The sequence below is a fragment of the Sebastes fasciatus genome, chromosome 8 (assembly GCF_043250625.1).
Source record: "Sebastes fasciatus isolate fSebFas1 chromosome 8, fSebFas1.pri, whole genome shotgun sequence".
Lineage (NCBI taxonomy): Eukaryota > Metazoa > Chordata > Actinopteri > Perciformes > Sebastidae > Sebastes > Sebastes fasciatus.
Genome location: NC_133802.1, coordinates 27,680,822 through 27,700,966, shown reverse-complemented (window position 1 = coordinate 27,700,966; position 20,145 = coordinate 27,680,822). Strand labels below are relative to the sequence as shown.

The 20,145-nt window shown below is 40.8% G+C and overlaps 2 protein-coding genes across 9 annotated transcripts in view; one reads left to right on the top strand and one right to left on the bottom strand.

The window, feature by feature from the left end:
- Nucleotides 1–4,524, top strand: part of cacna1db (calcium channel, voltage-dependent, L type, alpha 1D subunit, b) — a 109,225-nt gene extending 104,701 nt beyond the window's left edge. For 5 of the 6 annotated variants that reach the window (XM_074644750.1, XM_074644747.1, XM_074644748.1 and 2 more), the window contains one exon: nt 89–4,524. In XM_074644750.1, the coding sequence (XP_074500851.1) occupies nt 89–397 (309 nt within the window). In that variant the 3' untranslated portion in view covers nt 398–4,524. The remainder of the gene's footprint in view (nt 1–88) is intronic. The other variant, XM_074644749.1, reaches the window with a different exon arrangement.
- On the bottom strand, nt 3,180–19,925 carry chdh (choline dehydrogenase). Of its 3 annotated transcripts, none has more exons than XR_012595008.1 (11): nt 19,833–19,925; nt 15,535–15,988; nt 14,818–15,048; nt 12,245–12,411; nt 11,963–12,114; nt 11,118–11,247; nt 10,278–10,412; nt 8,289–8,431; nt 7,083–7,185; nt 5,221–6,758; nt 3,180–4,953 (listed from the first exon to the last, which is right to left on the bottom strand). XR_012595008.1 is itself a non-coding variant. In XM_074644752.1 (10 exons), exons 2-10 carry the CDS (start codon nt 15,957–15,959, stop codon nt 6,316–6,318), a joined length of 1,929 nt encoding a protein of 642 aa, XP_074500853.1. In that variant the 5' UTR covers nt 15,960–15,988; nt 19,833–19,925; the 3' UTR covers nt 3,180–6,315. The 3 variants fall into 3 exon arrangements, 1 of the variants encoding a protein (XP_074500853.1); XR_012595009.1 differs by having other exon boundaries at nt 5,228–6,758; XM_074644752.1 differs by having other exon boundaries at nt 3,180–6,758.
- Between the last annotated feature and the right edge of the window lie 220 nt (nt 19,926–20,145).

The window sequence follows — 20,145 nt, the reverse complement described above, 5'->3', positions numbered from 1 at the left end:
GCACTTCAGATAGCCACAAATGTTCCTCATTCATTTCGGTGAATTTTGATGTGAATTTACTGATAAAATCATCTCTTGTTGTCCTCAGGTGTTGATCTCTGAGGGTCTGGGGAAATTCGCCAGGGACCCCAAGTTTGTGACGGCGACCACAAACGAAATCGCAGACGCCTGCGAGCTGACCATCGACGAGATGGAGAGCGCCGCCAGTAACCTGCTGAATGGAGGGAGTGTGGGCAACGGCAACACCGGGGGGACGGGGAGCGTCAGCCCGGACCCACACGCCACCGCGCATCTCCGAGACCGCAGTATCCGCGAATACTGCGACGAGGAGCCGTACGTGGCTCTGAGATGCGAGGAGGACCTGACGGACGAGATGATATGCATCACGTCGCTATAGCAGCGGCTCACACGGGATTATTTAGGTTTTTTCAATTGAATTTCTACAACTGTTCCACCGAGAGGGGATGTCTCAGTTTCAGGAGTGTCCTGCAATAGACAGAAACTGTAAAAACACGGATGGATTAAGAGAACAAAGTGCCTTGTTTTCTCTTTCTGTGGAGCGGAGGATGAGAGAAACAAATATGGAAGAGCTGAGATAAATTAAGCAAATATTGGAAAACCAGAAGGAACCAGTCTACTCGCCAGCCTGCCCTTCATTTAGAAGGAATTCAGAATACTCCCCAGAGGGTGTTTTCCATTTCCTTTATTGTTAACAGTGGTTTGATAACCTGCCAGCTTCGCAAAGCCAGCACTCAGCTCGTGTAATTGCATCCATATTGAGTGAACTAGTGCGGGCCTGTCATTGTTCTGTGGTACTGTCCTACAATTGTGAGACTTTTTCAACAAGGCCATGAGTCACACACTGGTCACTTAATATGAGGTGCCAGTAAAACAGAAAATGTGTCACCGTTGCAAAACATATTGACGTCTGAGATGAGAGCTGGCTTTGCAAAGCTGCGTTTGTCCTGCTGCAAAAATGTCTTCGGCCATCCGATGATTCCACCCTGTATTCAGTTGGAGTTTCACGTCATGTGTATATATACAATGTGAGTGATTTTAAACCTTTTAGTGATCATGATAACAGATTATTATTTACATTACATTTTGGCCTTCGTGACTCAAATAAGATATGTGATGAAAAAACACATTTTTTGTGAATTTATTTCAGCTCATCTCAGCGCAGAGTGACGATCAGGCTCAGTACTTGACTTGAAAAGGAAAATGACATATCACTGAAAAAAAAGACTTTGTCCTCAGGCATATCCTTCTGTCTCACGTGCACGCCTGATCATCCTTTACACCCTTTTACACCAACAATATACACTACATTCACACCCGTTTTACTACTTTAAACACCCTGAAAATGAGGGGAAGATTTAGGATGATAGTGTTTCCATGGTGATCCTTAACTTTAATCAAAGCCCCTTGAAGACTGCGAGGAGAGACCATCTCATTGTTACAAACTCACTCAGAATAATATGCAAAGATAATCAGACATGCCTGAGACTATTATAAGTTATGGAAATAAGACAATTCGCCTGCGTGTTTACACTGAAAACATGACTCATGACCTACAGTGTACTTCTGTATTACACATATAATGTCGGTTATGTATCGTATAAAATGTAAGTCTGTTATGTTAAACCGCTGCATGACACGTCAATTATTTAAATTACTCATCAAGACAAGATGACTCGGAGGTGATCCATTGCTGAAGCACAACGTAATCACAACATTATAATCTGTTCTGGCATAATTCCTTTTAAAAGCGTTGCTTCCAGGCCATTTTACTTCTTGTGAAATCCACTGCTTGTTTCACGATGAGTCAGATTTGACTTTCTTAACAATCTATAAATTCAGTATATTTGGAGTGAAATGTTGCCTTTTATTTGTAGGATTTCTTTCTGTTCCAACAGCAGAGTGAGTGCACAAGATGTCCAAACCAGCTTTGAAGATAAAAACACTTAATAGAGACGCCACATTTCTCCCTTCTGCTGTTCTTCAGGTTTGCTCCGCCACTAACCGGCGTTTCTCTGTAATAATGTCATCAGGTCAACTTGGTCATGGCAATCTTGTTTTTTCCTCAATCTAAATACTGTTGTCAGGGCAACATGCTTGATCTGTGCAATCAAAGGGCTCCTTCACATATAAAACCAAAACGAGGGATCAGTCAGTGCATTTACACGCACATTAATAGTCACATTTTTATTCCAGATATGTAATTTTTTTTCCATTTTTAACTTGTTATTGAAGAGTACACTGTTTGTAGTGTACAATAATGACAAAAGGTTGATGGTTAATGCTCCTCTGGAATGCTCTATGTACTGTAAATGCACTCATTCCTTCTTCATATATAGATATATAAAAGATTTTAGTGGCCAATACAGCTGATATTATGCATTTTCTGACTGCATGTAAATTGTGTTTAACTAAGGATTGTTGACAAATATGAATTTATTATTACCTCTGTAACTATCCGGGTGTGTTGGGGAACATGCCAGGGAAACTGTGGTAAAGGCTGTATATGCACAAAATGATAAAAACAAAATTGTTTAAGTTTGTGAGGGGAACTTTCCACTCTGCAGGCTGGTTGGGTTAATTATCTCTGAGGAGAGGCAGCTGAAAAGAACATCGGAAGAGAATCACACATTTACCTCTTTAACATCTCTTCATTTTGTGTAAATACAGCCAGAGGTTCTATTTTACTGTTTTGGATTCCTCTAACAATTTTTTAAAAAACATTTTGGAGTAATTAAGAGCACATCAAAAGCCATATTACACACATGCTGTTGACATAAATGTTAAGATTTGCAGCCTATCCCTCTGAAACACATTTCTGAACAGCCAATAAAAGAAGGTAGGGCTGCGGTGTCTTGTGATGGGAGAAACATGTTAATTACTAGATCAAACACAAAAATGAAACTTGAAACATGAATTAGTCATTCAGGGGTTTTTCACACCTCTAACCACACAAATAAAATCAGAAATGATTGGCCAACACTGCATAACTCTAGTTTTACTTTGAGCCGATGCCCTGCAGCTCCCAACATGTCAGAGCTTCAACACAACAACACCAGAATAATTAATAATCCGCTGCTTATTCACAGTGCGAGTATCCAAATGCATCAACATTTAGACTTTTATTAAAAGAAGCTTAGTGACAAAAACCAACGGACAGCTTTAACAGTGCAACTGACACCTTTATTTTTTGTACTGTTCCACTGCTTTACAGATGTCTATGAGATGATAATGTATACAATCTGTACAGTGTTTGTAAAAAGTTAAATGAATATTTCTGCTTTCTACCCATTTGTTGTATGGAAATTAAAAAATATATATATAGCTCTATCTACTTTGTAGCACAAATACTATTACCTTATAGATTTTGTACCGATGGAAAACAAAAACCCCCGTTTTGTACATTTCTTGACAATGAAGCTGCTGAGGATTTTTTGTAAGGATCACTGAATAAAGTCACGAGGACAAGGTCAGGACGGTCTAGTGTTTGTTTACAATCAATACAAGGACAATTAAAAACATGCACAATATAAAGGCTCTACGAATTTTCACAATCAATTTCCCTTCATGATCCCCGTGTTATATTACTCTTTCATTAAGACACAAATGATTCAAACATTCAAGTACTATTGTACAACACTGCATATATAATGTAAACAATTATTGCCTAGAGTAGTGCAAAGCTTAGCAATTATAATTCATTCTAGCACTTGACTGCATTAGAGCTGATAATAAAAAACGTGTGAATTTAAGCAAGATTTTCAGTGAAGGCTGATTCTAAAATAACACACTAATGTGTATCCGTCCTGGCTGGACTTCACCAGTTACATACTGTATGTGTATATACAGTAAATCACATCAAAACATATTGATCTTACAGGCACAGATGGTATTATCTGATCAGTTATGAACAATCATCCTCCAAAGCTTTTTTGTAAACATCCACGATACATTCAGAAAATGTGTATTAACATAAGAGTGACATTGACGGCTTTTAAGTTTCTATACGGTTTTAGTGTATATTTCACAAAAAGAGTATTTTAAATCAAGCTCTACACAAGCTAGATACGCTGAGCTATAATTTGCATGTATTGCTATTTAGATTAAGCAGCTAGCAGACTGTCCTGAACCAAAGAGCAACAACTAAAAGCTGTGAGCTGTAATACTTAGTAATGCAACTCAGATGTGCTGTGGCTTTTGCCCACTACCTGTTCCATATTAGCTTCATCTGATTGTTAATGCTTCTGCAGATCAAATCTTTCCACTGCTGCAGAGACGCCTGCTCCTCAAATGCACGTCTCTGTTAAAGAGGACCTATTATGCTTTTGTGCTTGTTCCCTTTCTTTTAGTGAGTTATATAGTTTTTTTTGTGCATGTAAAAATATCTGTAAAGTTACAATGCCCACACATGTGCAATAGATCGCTACGCTACCACTTGTAGCACAGTTGCTGCGGTCACAACAAAATGCCGATACGCGGATGTCCGCACAGAGCCTACGCATACGCTTGTAGATGAAATTTACGTCATACGGACACTCGCAGGACGCGAAAGGTATAACTTCGACTTTACTCTCCCCCACAGAAACACTGCTCCTGAACTGCCTTAAAAGCCTTGTTTGTAATCCCGCCTTTTCTTCCGTAAGGTGGTGATGTCACCAAGTAACACATATGCATAACCGCTAGTTTAAAAATAAAGCATTTTTTGAACATTAAAGCATGTAAACATGTTCTAGCAGAAACCCAAAATACAAGTATGAACCAGAAAATGAGCACGATAGGTCCTCTTTAAATCAACAACTTAATGAACTTCAAGTCTCAACAGTGAGGGATGGCATACATAGGAATTTACAGAAGTATAGTTGTCATCCTAGCTAACTTTATTAGTCTCTACTGTGAAACACGACAAGAGGCTAAATTACTCAGTATTTTGTTAAACTGTTTTCAGGAAGAGGAATGTTTCATTGGTGATGACTGATCTGACAGACAAAACAAAAAGGTGCTGTTGAGGCTGTTTGGATAAACAGTCTGCATGAAACCCAAGTTGCTAATCAACAGACAGACAACAAGAGTGATGATCACTCATGCAACACCTTGGCTGTTGACTTAATGCAGCTGTGAATCTGATGAAAATATATAATCTCTGGCTGGTAAGAAAACACAGGGTGATGAAAAGATAGTTTTCCCGTGAACACGGCCTTTTACTCAGAACTTTGCCCATCTGTAACTGAAATGAAGTTCACTTTTTACAGTATACTCTATAAACTGTGGCTATTCTAGTGTTGTGACATTATGAGGAATTAATGGACACCCTGCAGCCAATCAGAATCGAGTATTCACTCAGACCATGAATTATCTCAGGTTATTACACGGCTTTGTTGCATACTCGACTCTGATTGGTCGATTACAGCATTCTACGGTCTGTTATTTCTTTATAGCAGATAGCAGTTGCTATACATTATATAACAGACGGTTGCTTTGGACCCAAGTAAGTAGCAGTGTAATAAGGGTGATAATGTACAGCTAGCTGGTCACTGTTGTGAAATAAACCAGGGTTTATTTTACAATGACCGGCTCACTGTAAATTATCCCTTATATAATAGAGCGTGGTTGAAATGTTATCTAAGCAATGTTTGTTTGTTTTAATGGAAATGTCGGTTAAGGCATTGATTATGCCAGAGAAGTTAGATTTTTATAAGGCTTACAATTCACTGTGGTCTTGTGTAAGCGAGGCCTTAGTAAGACAAATAAACCTCATACCCCCCCACCCACCCACACACACACACACACACACTGCATTGTTCATATTTAAGGAATTTTCCATTGCGTTTGCATCTTTCCCGGCAACCACATCCTACCATCATGGAACGCCAGTTTCCCGTATAAATGTCTAAATCTATAAAAACTGTTCATCACAGTAGCTTTGAGGTTGCCAAATATGCAACTCAGAATGGAAAATAAGACCAAAATCATCATTGAAAAAATAAGAAAGCGACAGAGCCAATGTTTCTCTATCAGAGGACAGTCGGAACACCAAGTACAATACTGAAAAACTGAATTTCACATGTAAACTGCTAAAATCATTTGACACCGTTATGGCCTTGAATTTAGATAGCATAAATTATCCTTCATAATTATTGTTAAGCTGTAACTACACACCTAACACTGATATGTCACCTTGTGTTAACAAGACAACACACACATTATTTAGGTACAGTGGCAAAATAATCAGCTCCTGATCAAACGCACAATAAGCTGTTGTTGCCTGATAATGGATTGTGTTGTGGACTGTTTACCCTTTTACTCAATCTCTCTGTTCATCTCTGCGTGTCGAGTGTCGAGTGTCGGCGGTCGGTACACGGGAACCCCCGGGTCGACGAGAGGAGGGCGACTTCTGATGATGTCAGCAGCCTTCTCCGCAATCATGATGGTCGGAGCGTTGAGGTTGCCGCTGACGACGCTGGGCATGATGGAGGCGTCGACAACGCGCAGCCCCTCCAGCCCCAGGACGCGCGTGTTCGAGTCGACGACCGCCATCGGGTCGGATGGCGAGCCCATCTTGCAGGTGCAGGACGGGTGGTATGCGCTGTCGGCTTTACGCCGGACAAAAGCGTCGATGTCGGCGTCGGATTGGACCTGAGGACCGGGCTGGACTTCGGGACCACGGAACGGGTCGAAGGCCTTCTGGGTAAAAATCTCTCTGGAGAGTTTGACGCACTCCCTGAACTCCCACACATCAACATCTGAGAGGAGAGAGGAGACGAAAACTGGCTTTACTATCAGCAGTATGCCACTCAACCCAACTCCACGCTCCTACTCAAAAGCATTTACACATTGCTGAGTCACACTTGACGCTAATAGAAACTGTAACATTAAATAAATATTCATTGAGTACAAATCTTTCATAAGACAACGATCCTTCCAAAATGAAAGCTCAGCCTTCAGAAGGAAGCGGTCTCAAGGGTCTAGGCAGGTCTCATAGAACGTATGCTCTGTTGGGAAATAGTCTGAAGTTCTGAAAACCGTTGATGAATTTGGTAGTTGACAGTTCAGTGACTGAATCTTACCGGTGGAGAGATAGTTGGGCTGGAGAATCGGGTGATCCAAAGGGTTGGCGCTCTTCAGCTTCATCCAGCCGATACTGGTGCTTCTCATTGGTCCGACATGAACCTTCAACACAAACAGAAACGCTCATCTCTGCGGTGTGTTTGGTATTCACTAGGGCTGTCAAATTTAACGCACTAATAACGCGTTAACGCAAATTCACTTTAGAGTGAAGATACTGGCATTATATGAAACTAGAAAAACACTAATGAATCCATTGGTGCCAACCATGTCATACTAGCTTGTCAGGAAGGAGGTTAAATAACGCTCCAAACTTACATTTTGGTGAGGAAAAACTGTCATGGCCATTTTACAAAGGGGTCTCTTGACCTCTGACCTCAAGATATGTGAATGAAAATGGGTTCTATGGGTACCCACGAGTCTCCCCTTTACAGACATGCCCACTTTATAATAATCACATGCAGTTTGGGGGCAAGTCATAGTCAAGTCAGCACACTGACACACTGACAGCTGTTGTTGCCTGTTGGGCTGCAGTTTTCCATGTTATGATTTGACATAATCATAACAGGAAAAAGATAGTATTCCTGGAAAACCCCAGAACACTTTCAAAGCAACTTGTTAATGTGTGTCACACAGGAGTCATTTCCTTGTGCCATAATTGCATTTGACATTCATAGTTCCTGCACAGACTATGCAAACCCGGCCATTCTTTAAATGCAAATAACCCAAAGCCTTTTGTAGCACTTCATTAGAAGCCATATTTCAGGTTGTACATATCTCTTGAACTTGTTCCTGCACATGTACTTCTCCAGAAAAGAGGCTGTAAATAGTGTCACCACAACACCTCTCAGGAAATTTCTCCTGTAGGTTCATTAAATAGCTGAGGTTTTCCGTGGAATGGCACGTGTGACTCTTTAAACACTCCTTTATGTCTTGTACATTACCTGAGGCACTTATCTAATCAGTCTGACTGTCAGACTGTGTGTCCAGGAGTGTCTACAACACTCACTGTTGACAGATAACCGCCAAAACACACTCACACAGACACACAAATCCCTGTATAATACAAATACACCATAATCGTACATCCTGATAGCTGCCAAACACACATACTCGTGTGAAGTCAATCTCAAACAACTTGTGTAATTAAACCTCAATCACATCCTCCACTTGCACAAAAAAACAGTCACCATTTCCTGAACACACACCTGATACGCCTCGATCTTGGAGGCGACTCGTCCGTGGTCGATGACCTGCGAGGGCAGGAAGTGAAACTGGATGTCGGGGTGTGCGACGTGTGGCCGACTGCGGATGAATCCTCCGCTCTCCAAGTGGGCTGTCGCTCCATAACCTAGGTGACAGTCATCATGGTGAGACGGTGGGACACGGTGTCATCAGACAGGCAGCGTATGAAGTATGACAGATACTTCATACGAACTCTCTGAGTGTTAATGGTGTAAGATCCGGACAGAATTTTAGTTTAAAACGTAATCAACAGAATGTGACGAGGTTACAGTGTTGACGTTATGTCAAAGACGTCTATGTATTCTGTTGCCGAGATATCCACTGAAATGAGCATGCTAACCAGCTAGCCCCGGCTCGTCCTGTCTTGTAATGCCACTTGTACCTCGAGTCACTGTAGCATCCAGACTGCTCTCAGTCAAACATGAGAGGATGAAGAGGAAGAGCTGCCCCGAGGGCTTGTCAATCACATTGAAGGTACACGGTCCGTGTACAATTTGAGATTTTGTTTACTGGGTCATCCAAAGTGGCAGAAATGAGAAACATTACCGCCACCAGGAGATCACTTCGAGCCTTCAGTTAATGGTTAGCTGCAGCAACTAGCATTGATAATATCTGGTATGATTATACTTGGTTTTAGTATTTTAAACTAGTCTTTTATTACCTTTTAAGAATTTAAAGAACTAGTCTCACGCTCAACATGTGAATATAAGCACGTTCATACATGCGTGTATGTACATTGTGATTTTGGTATGTTGTGTGACGCAGTGGCATGGAGCCCAAGACAAATTTCCCTGCAGGACAACAAAGTGTATCTTATCTTATCTTATTCAGATCGCAAACCCCAGCACCGGGAGTCACAACGGACTGGGTCTAACACGTGTACAGGCTGCAACAGAACGTTTACTGATCCGGCGGGGATTCTGAGCAGTCCCCTGGGATCAGATCCCCGGTGCTGAGGTTTGCACTGACTGAATTTGTGTTACCACAGCTCCGCTCACTGAATGTCCGTCTCCCGGAGCTGCCCTCCACCCCCCCACCCCCCACGTCTCCTCCCACTGAAGTAGTCTTCTGGCGGCCAGGAGGACAAAACCAAAATACGAGTCATTGTCTCACTTTGGATTTAATCCGAACAAACTATCAAAACGTGCAGGGCCCGTACAGCCCCCGGTTAGCGGCACAGTAAACAAAATAGTATTTCTTTGGAGCATGAGGCTACACCTTACACATTGCACCTTTAACGCTTGTACTGGCACACTGTGTTGAGATATTTCAATCTCTGTTTTGTTTTGTCTGTTGGTGTCTCTGATGAGTTGCCGGATGTGTAATAAATACATCACATCATTTGTTATTGTGTCAACGTTTGCCCGGACTTGACTTGAGACTGTTTGATCACCATTGTGAGGTCACCGCACCCAGTTTGGCAGCATTTCCTGCCATATTCACGTGTATCTAGCTCACTCACCAACCCACAATTTGTATTCTGTGCCAGTAAACGTCACATTCCATCACATGATTTGTGAGTACTGACTAAGAAAGATCTTTAAAAGATCCCTCTCCACCCCGTATCATGACGGTGTATTACAACATGCCTGTCACACACACACACACACACACACACACACACACACACACACACACAAACATAACACAAAACATCTGAGTTACATTTAACATGCATAACATAACATAACATAACATTAATTATCTAATTAGACTGTGGAAAACCATGCTGTGAATATTTGCATGTTAATGAGGAAAAATAGTTTTCTTCAAACTCCATTAACACTATGTTTTAATATATTAACCCATACCTATCCATATGATATTTCCTGTATCAATACTAGGAATTGAAGTTCAGTGATATAAATCCACAGAAATTCACTATTTTTGTAGAACATTTGGGGGAGAATGTGTGTGTTCCCATATGCATGTGTGTGTGTGCCTTTGGTTACCAGTGAACATGGTGAGCCACTCCAGGCCTATCTTGACCATGTGGAAAGGTTTCTGGGCCTTGTACAGGGTGATGGGCTGAGTGCACTGCTGCTGGATGTACAGCTCCAAATGATCCTGCAAGTTACTGCCAACACCTGAGAAACAACAGAGACAATGAATACCAGTTATTATAACACAACCCAGTCTCACTCCCAACGCTCCCACAAAGTATGTGACGAACAGGGCTTCAACTAACGCCAATGTAAACCCACCCGTGGCAAGTGATGTAATATTCATAGCGTGCAAGTCTGTTCAGGCTTGGCAGGAGGAGTGAGTGAGTCCCGTGAGTCCATAGTATCGTCAGTCCCGTGAGTCGTTTAGTATCGTCAGTCCCGTGAGTCGTTTAGTATCATCAGTCCCGTGAGTCCATAGTATCGTCAGTCCCGTGAGTGGTTTAGTATCGTCAGTCCCGTGAGTCGTTTAGTATCATCAGTCCCGTGAGTCACTGGTCAGTGAAGTAAACGTCAACCACGACCGTTTCCTAACCTAAACTAAGTGGTTGTGTTGCCTAAACCTAAGTTTCTGTGAAAACAAAAGTTTATTTTTAAAGGACACCATGTATATAACAAGCGTATATTGACACGCCGTCCCTGGTCCGTCGAAAAGTAACGCAAGAGGGGTACCCCGTGCGTCGGTCTCCGATGCCGAGGGGGCCTGAACAATCGGCGGTATTTGATGAACTGCGAGTGAGAGTGTGTTGTATAACACAATGACCTCAAGGCCTGTTTGTAAGCAAATGAGGCTTTTTAAATACTTACATGGTTGGAAAAAAAAATCATCTCTAAGTGCACAAAATGTACCTGGTAAATGCTGAACAACAGGGATGCCGAGTTGTTTCAGGTCATCAGCGTTTCCCACCCCAGACAGCATGAGAAGCTGAGGGGAGTTGATGGCTCCTCCGCTTAATATCACCTCTTTATCTGCAAACGCCTGAAGAGAGACCAGAGAAGCTAATGAGTGAATCACTAAACAAGAGTCTACATCCATGCTAGATATAAATGCTAAAGTCAGCATGCTAACATGCTCACAATGACAATTATAACATGGAAATATCAACGTCATGGTGGTGCAAGAGGAAGATTTAGGGGGTCAAGTCATTAGAATATCGTCTGGGAACCACGAAGTTCTGAATAACGAATGTGGATTTTTACCGTGCAAATTTTGACCTGCTAGCAGCGCTGGATGAAAATGTTCATCCACTGTGCAACATCGACATACAGTATGTGCCAAATTTCATGACAATCCATTCGAAAACTAAAATATCAACATCATGGTGCTCGAGGAAAAGTCAAGAGGATTCATCCTCTGTACAAAACTTTGAGCCAATCCATCCAATAATTCTTGAAATCTTTCAGTCTAAACCAAAATGATGGACCAACAGACCAACATTGCATCCTTAAGTACAATAAGAGTAGTAGTTGAAAAGTTAATTAAATGGATTAAATTTATTCATTTATTTATTACAATCAATTGATTGTTTACACATTTAAAAATCAATATGATAAAAGAAAATGTGATAAAACTATCAAAACTGAGCAGTTCATACTTTTTCAGAATTTCAGATTTCTGTATTAATTTGACCGTTCACAACCTATTTTTTTCTTTTTCCCATCTTTTAAAATGATTGAACTTCTATCCATCTTACCCTTTTCTTTTGTCCTTTCTGTGTGTATTCCACGCCAACTGCACGGTTGCCATCAAACAGGATCTTGGTGGTCAGGCAGCGCACCTCCGTCTTCAGGTTGGGTCGACCCAGGACAGGCCTCAGGTAGGCACTGGCTGTGCTCCACCTCTTTCCTGGACACATTTGGGCAGTGAGATGTACGCAATATGAAAGGGTTGGTGCGTAAGAGATGTATAAATACTGCATTGCAGTTACAAGCGTTTTCAGTGGTTACTGTTTATAGTAGTTTGATTTTCCTTTAACCTTTATAGATGGTCATGTCCATCCAGCCCAAGCCTTCTTGTTGGTGTCCGTTCATGTCATCAGTGAAGGGGTACCCTGCCTGCTGCCCCGCCTCAATAAAAGCTTTGTGAAGGGGATGGTTGGTCTTCCCTCTGGACACGTGAAGAGGTCCGCTGCCTCCCCGGTACCTACAGAAACACACATTTAATGTGTCACAGAAGATGAGAGCAGTTTACACCACATTAGAGATGTGCGGATCGGCTCTAATGTCTTCCGAATCCGCGTGCCAGCATAAATCATCCACCCGCCACCCACCTAAATCAATTATTTTCTCTGATTTAGAGACCCGCATGCGCATGGACATTTCACTCCCCCTCTACCAGTCCCTGTAGGCTATGTTGCTAAAAACTGTAGTTATAAACTTGAAAGAGGAAACCGAAATATACTTTTAGCTTCTGAAATAATCGCTGAAGTTATGCTGCTGTTCCTCGTGGATAAAAATGCGCACGACGTCTCTCTTGATGGGGACGAACAGTGGACAGCAGCTCTGCAATGTCCTCATTAATGGTGTATTATTTTACACACCAATCAGGTATTAATCAGAATGTTAATTTTTATTAATTCATTTGATTTTAATTAATTCATTTGTATGATATAACTGCAATTCGCACATCACCACACCGCTTACCAAACACCCTTCTCACTCTGTTTCAGTTGTGAGTGGTGATGGTAGACGAGAGGTTGGGAAAGGCCACGTGTTTGCAGTGGGGGTAGGGGAATTTTGTTACAGTTTGTCAGTTCTTGAAAACTCTTTCATGTATTTCTCCATGTCCCCACTTTTTGAATTCAGTGGTTTTCTTTGTCCGCGATTCAGTTAGTGAGAACCAGTGTTTAGTGTTGTATGATGTAACTGTGTCTGTCTATTCATCCACGGTTTTACAAGACTCACTAAAAGGGCTCCAAAAGGTGCAGAGGAAGCCTGTTTCAATTGCATCATTTTAACAATTTTAACAGTCATGGTTTGGGGTTTGTCAATCATTGCATCATCAGATCTTCCAAGGGGTGCCGGATTTTTTCAGAATGAGTTTTTAAGTGGGAGGATATCTAGTTTTGGATGACGTACTACTGCGTTTCCCTGTGATGAGTGGACCTCGAACCCTCTAGGGGGGTGTTCTCATTGGAGACTTCACCAAGGCTAAAGTAACCTCATGCCAGATGGATAAAGCCCTTACATTTACAATTTATTGTGGCTGTCAAAGTTAACGCAATAATAACGCGTTAACGCAAATTTGTTTTAACGCCACTAATTTGTTTAACGCATTAACGCAAGTTGTGAGTTTTAAGTTGTAGCGGGCTCAGTTTTAAAGCTAAAGTGAGGATACTGGTTTAGGAGGATACTTGATACAGATGTTGGCGAGGAAAAACTGGCATGGCCATTTTCAAAGGAGCCCTTTGACCTCTGACCTCAAGATATGTGAATGAAAATGGGTTCTGTGGGTACCCACGAGTCTCCCCTTCACAGACATGCCTTCATGACTTCATGATAATCACATGCAGTTTTGGGGCAAGTCACAGTCAAGTCAGCACACTGGCACAGTGACAGCTGTTGTTGCCTGTCGGGCATATGTTGTATGCTAAATGCAGTACCTGTGAGGGTTTCTGGACAATATTTGTAATTGTTTTGTGTTGTTAATTGATTTCCAATGATAAATATATACGTACATTTTCATAAAGCAGCATATTTGCCCACTCCCATGTTGATAAGAGTACTAAATACTTGACAGATCTCCCTTTAAGGTACATTTTGAACAAAACATTTGATTAATTTACAATTAATCACAATTAACTATGGACAATCATGCGATGAACATCGATTGACAGCCCTACTATTTTTTAAATAAAAAATGTGAAGTGTTTTGCACCTCCACAACTCCTGAATACCGACAACAATCAGGCTTGACCTCATGTTGAGTGTGTGTTTGTCTTGCTGCTAAGTATTAACACAAACAAATGGACATGATTCAGTGACTCAGTACTCAGTGGAAGCATTATGTCTATCTAACTCTGCAGGATAAGCTTCCGGTGGTTGCATGTCATGATAATTCCAGCTGCTAAATTACACTACATAAATCTAATTTCTGTTTCTATTTCCGTCCGTCTTTCTCTATAACAGAGGACACATGCATCACTTCCGCCTGTCATATCTACTTCCAATAATGTCATTTGTTTCCAGACCGCACAAGTCTTTATCATTCTATTTTTAACAAGCATGTTATTATCTGAGCTGCCATCTATTTTCCCCATTTGCATGTGCTGAAATTAGATTGGTGACTCACTGCATTTAACCTTTGATGTTCCGTTGGCCAGGTTCTGTGTGATAAGATCTTCACTGTGCCACTGCACATTTACCTCACATGACACGCACTCAGGATGCATTTTGAAGCCTGGGGGAACTGAAGCACTAGCAGTGCCAGAGTTAGGGTTTTCTTCAAATTCAGTCCATGCATATTAAAATGATTTGAACACAAGTCAAAAGGTACCCCAGGAGCCTTCAGATAAAAAAAAATAAAATCACAGATATTCTTGTTGGGTACCTGTTTTCTCCCAGCTCATGACACTGAGCTTTCCTAAAGTAAGGCAGACAGTGTTCGTAATCCCAGCCCTCGGCCCCCTCCCTCTGCCAGCGGTTGTAGTCTTCAGCGTGTCCGCGGATGTACACCATGGCGTTGAGTGAAGAGGACCCGCCCCAGACACGGCCCCTCGGCCAGTACATAACCCGGTTGTCCATGTGGGCCTGAGGTAAAGTGTGGTAGTACCAGTTATACCTGAGGGAAATGAAAAGAAACACAGCATGGCATCAAAAAGGAACCAATATCTGTGTGCTTACCGGTTCTGGACAACAACAGTTTAATATGTTATTATATTGAGACTGATATCAAAATGCTGGACTAATAAGTTGCACCTATGTGATACATGGATGATTCATTTGTTAAATTTTGTTTTTTGTTTAATTTATTGTGGTTTTCGTAGATATTTAGCATTTCTAGAAACTTCAGTAATAATAATTTTTCTTCTGTAATGACAGAGCGTGTTTCCCTCTTTCATGTTTGCAAAAAGTGTAAGTTGATTAAACTGCATTATAGCATTTGAGGACTGACCTGTTGATAAAAAAAATTCACATCAAGTCAAAATATTTGCACAAATGTCTACATTTGTGTTTGTACACAATGTGGAATAATGGAAAATAAAATAGGGTTTATACATCAGGACCAAAACATTTAGTGTAAAATTATTTAATTGAACTATTGTACTTGTCATCGCAGAGGTTGTAGGTCAGCGCTGCTGGCATGTGGATCTTCCATGACAGTCGTGAGTTGCCAAGCAACATGTCTTTAGGCCCAGCCTCCAGCTGCAGCACAGACTCATGGGCATCCTCACTGAGACGGTTGGCAAGAACGCAGCCCGCCGACCCTGCCCCGACAACGATATAACTGTAGGACGGTGTTTTCTGATTGGCTGTAGGTGATGGTGAAGCGCTCCATTGAGCAGCTGTGGCACTAAAGCATCTGTACTGGTTGGAGGAAGAGCGGGAAAAGGACTGGCCCATGTTTCTGTCCTTCGGGACAGATTGTGACAAACAGGACAACAGGCACCTGCCGTCCCTCATAAGTCTCCCTCGAGTCGCTGTCACAACTCGCCGGGCTCCAGTTTGGCCTGACGTGGCCAAAGACAACATCCTGGTTCTGGGAGGGTTTTCTTCATTCACTGTAAATCACAAAAACACACATTACAGGCTGCACTTGAGGGGACACGCTGGAACTGGAACTAAAACTAGTAGGGATTCAACCAGGCTTGGAAATTAGCACCAGCCACCAGCCAATAGCTGGTAAAATATGCCAGTGGCTGCAAGATATCCTTGACTCACCAGCCAAATAAAACAATGCTAATCTATTGAGTGGCTGGTCAAATTTTGAATCCACCAGCCACAGTGGCAGGTAGACAAAAAAGTTAATTTCCAACACTTGCTGCGACCAACGATTATTTTGAAAGTCAATTAATCTGTTGATTATGTTCTTTATTAATCAATTAGTTGTTTGGTGAAAAATGTCAATCAGTGTTTCCAAAAGCCCAAGAAGACGTCCTCAAATGTCTTGTTTTGTCTACAACTCAAAGATATTCAGTTTACTGTCATAGAGGCGTAAAGAAACCAGGAAATATTCACATTTAAGAAGCTGGAAGCTGGACTTTTTTTCTTTAAAAAATTACTAAAACTGATTAATCGATTATCAAAATAGTTGCCGATTAATTCAATAGTTGACAACTAATCGTTGCAGCTCTACAAACTAGTAGTGTAGTATGTTGAATGAAATTTACATGTCCAAAAGTAGCACTCATTTGTGTACTGTCCTGCTAAGTATGCAAATTGTGGCTTGCAGAGAAGCTTTTGGTTGACATTTATTTATTAGGCTGCCTAGGCTCATTCACTGCTGTTGAGCAGAGAGGTTTATGTTTCTTTCTCCCCTAAATTCTGATTGATCACGTACCAAATGCTTTCATTTTTATGTGGGAAAATAGTCTTATGTGTCTCAACCAGTAGGAATCAGCTACAGTCTCACTGTGGTTTTAGCCTGACATGACCCAAGATCATAGTCAGGTTAAAAGGAAATGTGATAATTGTGTGCAGAGGAGCAACAGGGAAGTTGTTGTGTAAATGATTTACAGAACAAAGGCTGCAATAAACTGTGTGGTCTTGTAAATATTTTATTTATGGATCATATCAGTCCAGTTCTGAAGTCTCTACACTGGCTCCCTGTCTCTCAGAGAATTGATTCCAAAATACTCCTGCTGGTTTACAAAGCACTAAATGGTTTAGGGCCAAAATACATTTCTGAACTTCTGCTGTGTTATGAACCATCCAGACCTCTCAGGTTCATCTGGATCAGGTCTGCTTAGTGTCCCCAGAGTCAAAACTAAACATGCAGAAGCAGCGTTCAGTTTTTTCTTTTAGCTTGTTTTTATTTTCTAATATTTAATGTTTTTATAACTGTTTTAATTATGTCTTAATTTTCTTTTGCACTTCGTCGCAATGTTCTTGAATGTTTATGTAAAGCACTTTGAATTGCCCTGTTGCTGAAATGTGCCTACAAATAAAGATGCTTTGCCTTATTATGGGGTTTCTTCCGCAGTGCGTTTTACTTCATATAGAAAGTGTAGTGTTCTAGAATATGATGATGACTGAATTGTACTCTGATTTTTTTTAAAAATTGATTATATGTATATGTGTTTTTGTATGTGTATATACTGTGTGTGCATGTATGTATGAATATATGTATACAGTATATATATGTAAATATAAATAGTTTTTATTTTATTTTATTGTTTTACATTTTTTTTTTTTTTTTTTACTTGAGTATATTCTTTTTACTTATTTATCTATTTTTTTGTATATAATATGTTTTTCCTGTATCTATACTGGCTTATTTTATATTAATATTAGGTTTGTTAAGTTTCTTTGGATACCGAAAATGTTATTATTGGGGACGTTTGTGAATGTTTGTTCTGTTGTTTCAAAATATACAAAAAAAACACAAATGAATATAATATTGAAAAGAAAAAAAAATTTAAAATAACATATTTCTGGTATTTTTTTTTGCAGAAAGTGGAGTGCCATAAATTTGATGGTAAATTATTTATTATTCGGTCTCTGACCTCTAATGTCAATAATATCATGTTGGTTTTTAAGCCACTATGGGGTTTGATCCAAAACAGTGTTTGTTGGCCAATGCAGAGATCTCAGAGTCTCTTATCAGCTTATTTTGTACTGTTTGATTTATTTTTATTCTCCAAAGCTTTCAGCTTGGTCTTTTGCAAGATAATTTAACATTTTGCCCAGATCATGAAGCAAGAAGTGGTTTTGAAGAAATTTTGTTAAGTTTCTTTGTACCGACAATGTTATTATTGGGGACGTTTGTGAATGTTTGTTCTGTTGTTTCAAAATGAACAAAAAAAACAATAAATATAATATTTGAAAAAAAAATTAAAAATAACCTATTTCTGGTATTGTTTGATTTATTTTTATTCTCCAAAGCTTTGTCTTTTGCATGAAAATTGAACATTTAGCCCAGAACATGAAGCAAGATGACATAAATGGAAACACCTCTAAATATAATCCACCAGATTAAGAAATAAAGACTAATAAATATAAAGAGAGTTGATAAGAAATTAAATGAAATTTATATTGTATATGCAGGCCAGGGGGTAAACAACAACAAGTTTATTTAAAATGTGTGACTTTAATTTAATAAAATCAGCAGGTGTCCACCTACAGACTCTTGAATGTCAATAAACTGTTTTTAGTGTAGTGTTCTCATTGAAGACAGGAGAGGAGAGGAGAGGACAGGAGAGGACAGGAGAGGACAGGAGAGGACAGGACAGGAGAGGAGAGGACAGGACAGGAGAGGAAAGGACAGGACAGGAGAGGACAGGACAGGAGAGGAGAGGACAGGACAGGACAGGAGAGGAGAGGAAAGGACAGGAGAGGACAGGAAAGGACAGGACAGGAGAGGACAGGACAGGAGAGGAGAGGACAGGAGAGGAAAGGACAGGACAGGAGAGGACAGGACAGGACAGGAGAGGAGAGGAGAGGACAGGAGAGGAAAGGACAGGACAGGACAGGACAGGAGAGGAAAGGAAAGGACAGGACAGGAGAGAACAGGACAGGAGAGGAGAGGACAGGACAGGACAGGAGAGGAGAGGACAGGACAGGAGAGGAAAGGACAGGACAGGAGAGGAGAGGACAGGACAGGAGAGGAGAGGACAGGACAGGAGAGGAAAGGACAGGATAGGAGAGGAGAGGACAGGACAGGAGAGGAGAGGAAAGGACAGGACAGGAGAGGAGAGGACAGGAGAGGAAAGGACAGGACAGGAGAGGAGAGGACAGGACAGGAGAGGAAAGGACAGGACAGGAGAGGAAAGGACAGGACAGGAGAGGAAAGGACAGGAGAGGAAAGGACAGGACAGGAGAGGAGAGGACAGGAGACGGATATCTAGGTCAGGACTGCCATGGCAATAAAACACCCACTCACCAGCAGTTTTAGTGACAGGCTGAAGTCAGTAAACAGCCTGAAATGTCGGTAATAACTACTAAAAAAACCGAGACAAGTGGGAAACAGGAAGACGTCTCCATGTTTAACTTGTGTTTCAAGTCAAACGTTAGTCTGAAAGGACAATGTCGCAACCGTTAGTTTATCATTAACTGTCTGTCTGCTGCAGGAGGACCTATAGCTATTTTTAGGACTCATAAAACATGTTTGAAATGCTCCAAACAGTCTAAAAGTAGTGTAAAGTGTATTTAAAGTCTGTGTAGAGGAGTTAGGCTGACGTTGACAGCGTCGTTGAGACTTCTGTCGCGGACTAAACGGTTACTTTTCGGAACTTAACGGTTCTAACGGTTGTAACGGTTTGTTTACTGTTTATGTCGTCTACAGTTCACAGCAGGAGCATAAATCACTGAATAAGTAACGATAACTTTATAAAATTACGTTTAATTTAAACCCGAGGTGGTTTAATGCCTGAAAAGTGAATTAAGTGGTAGAAAAATAGACCTTACCTTTCTTTTTTTTAAAACTGGAGAGCCAGCTAAACCCAAAGCCCAGAAATATGTTCGTGTGTCAACAAGGTAACCCCCAAGTTGCGAAAACGTGTGAAACTCTCGCGAGGCTGACTGTGGGACTAATAAAGGAATATTTTATTTTATCTTAATCTTAATCTGGTGGACTATATTTAGAGGTATTTCCAATTATTTCATCTTGCTTCATGGTCTGGGGTAAATGTTCAATTTCCATGCAAAAGACAAAGCTGAAAGCTTTGGAGAATAAAAATAAATCAAACAGTACAAAATAAGCTTTGATCTCTGCATTGGC

Bases quoted from the DNA above. Each gene is read 5' to 3' on its own strand.
- chdh (XM_074644752.1), bottom strand. From the start codon at position 15,959: ATGTTGTCTTTGGCCACGTCAGGCCAAACTGGAGCCCGGCGAGTTGTG. The intron at 11,248-11,962 runs GTAAGATGGATA...GTCTCTCTTCAG, and splicing joins AGAAAGGACAAAAGAAAAGG to GCGTTTGCAGATAAAGAGGT. The intron at 7,186-8,288 runs GTGTGTGTTCAG...TTTGTGTTGAAG, and splicing joins CCAAGATCGAGGCGTATCAG to GTTCATGTCGGACCAATGAG.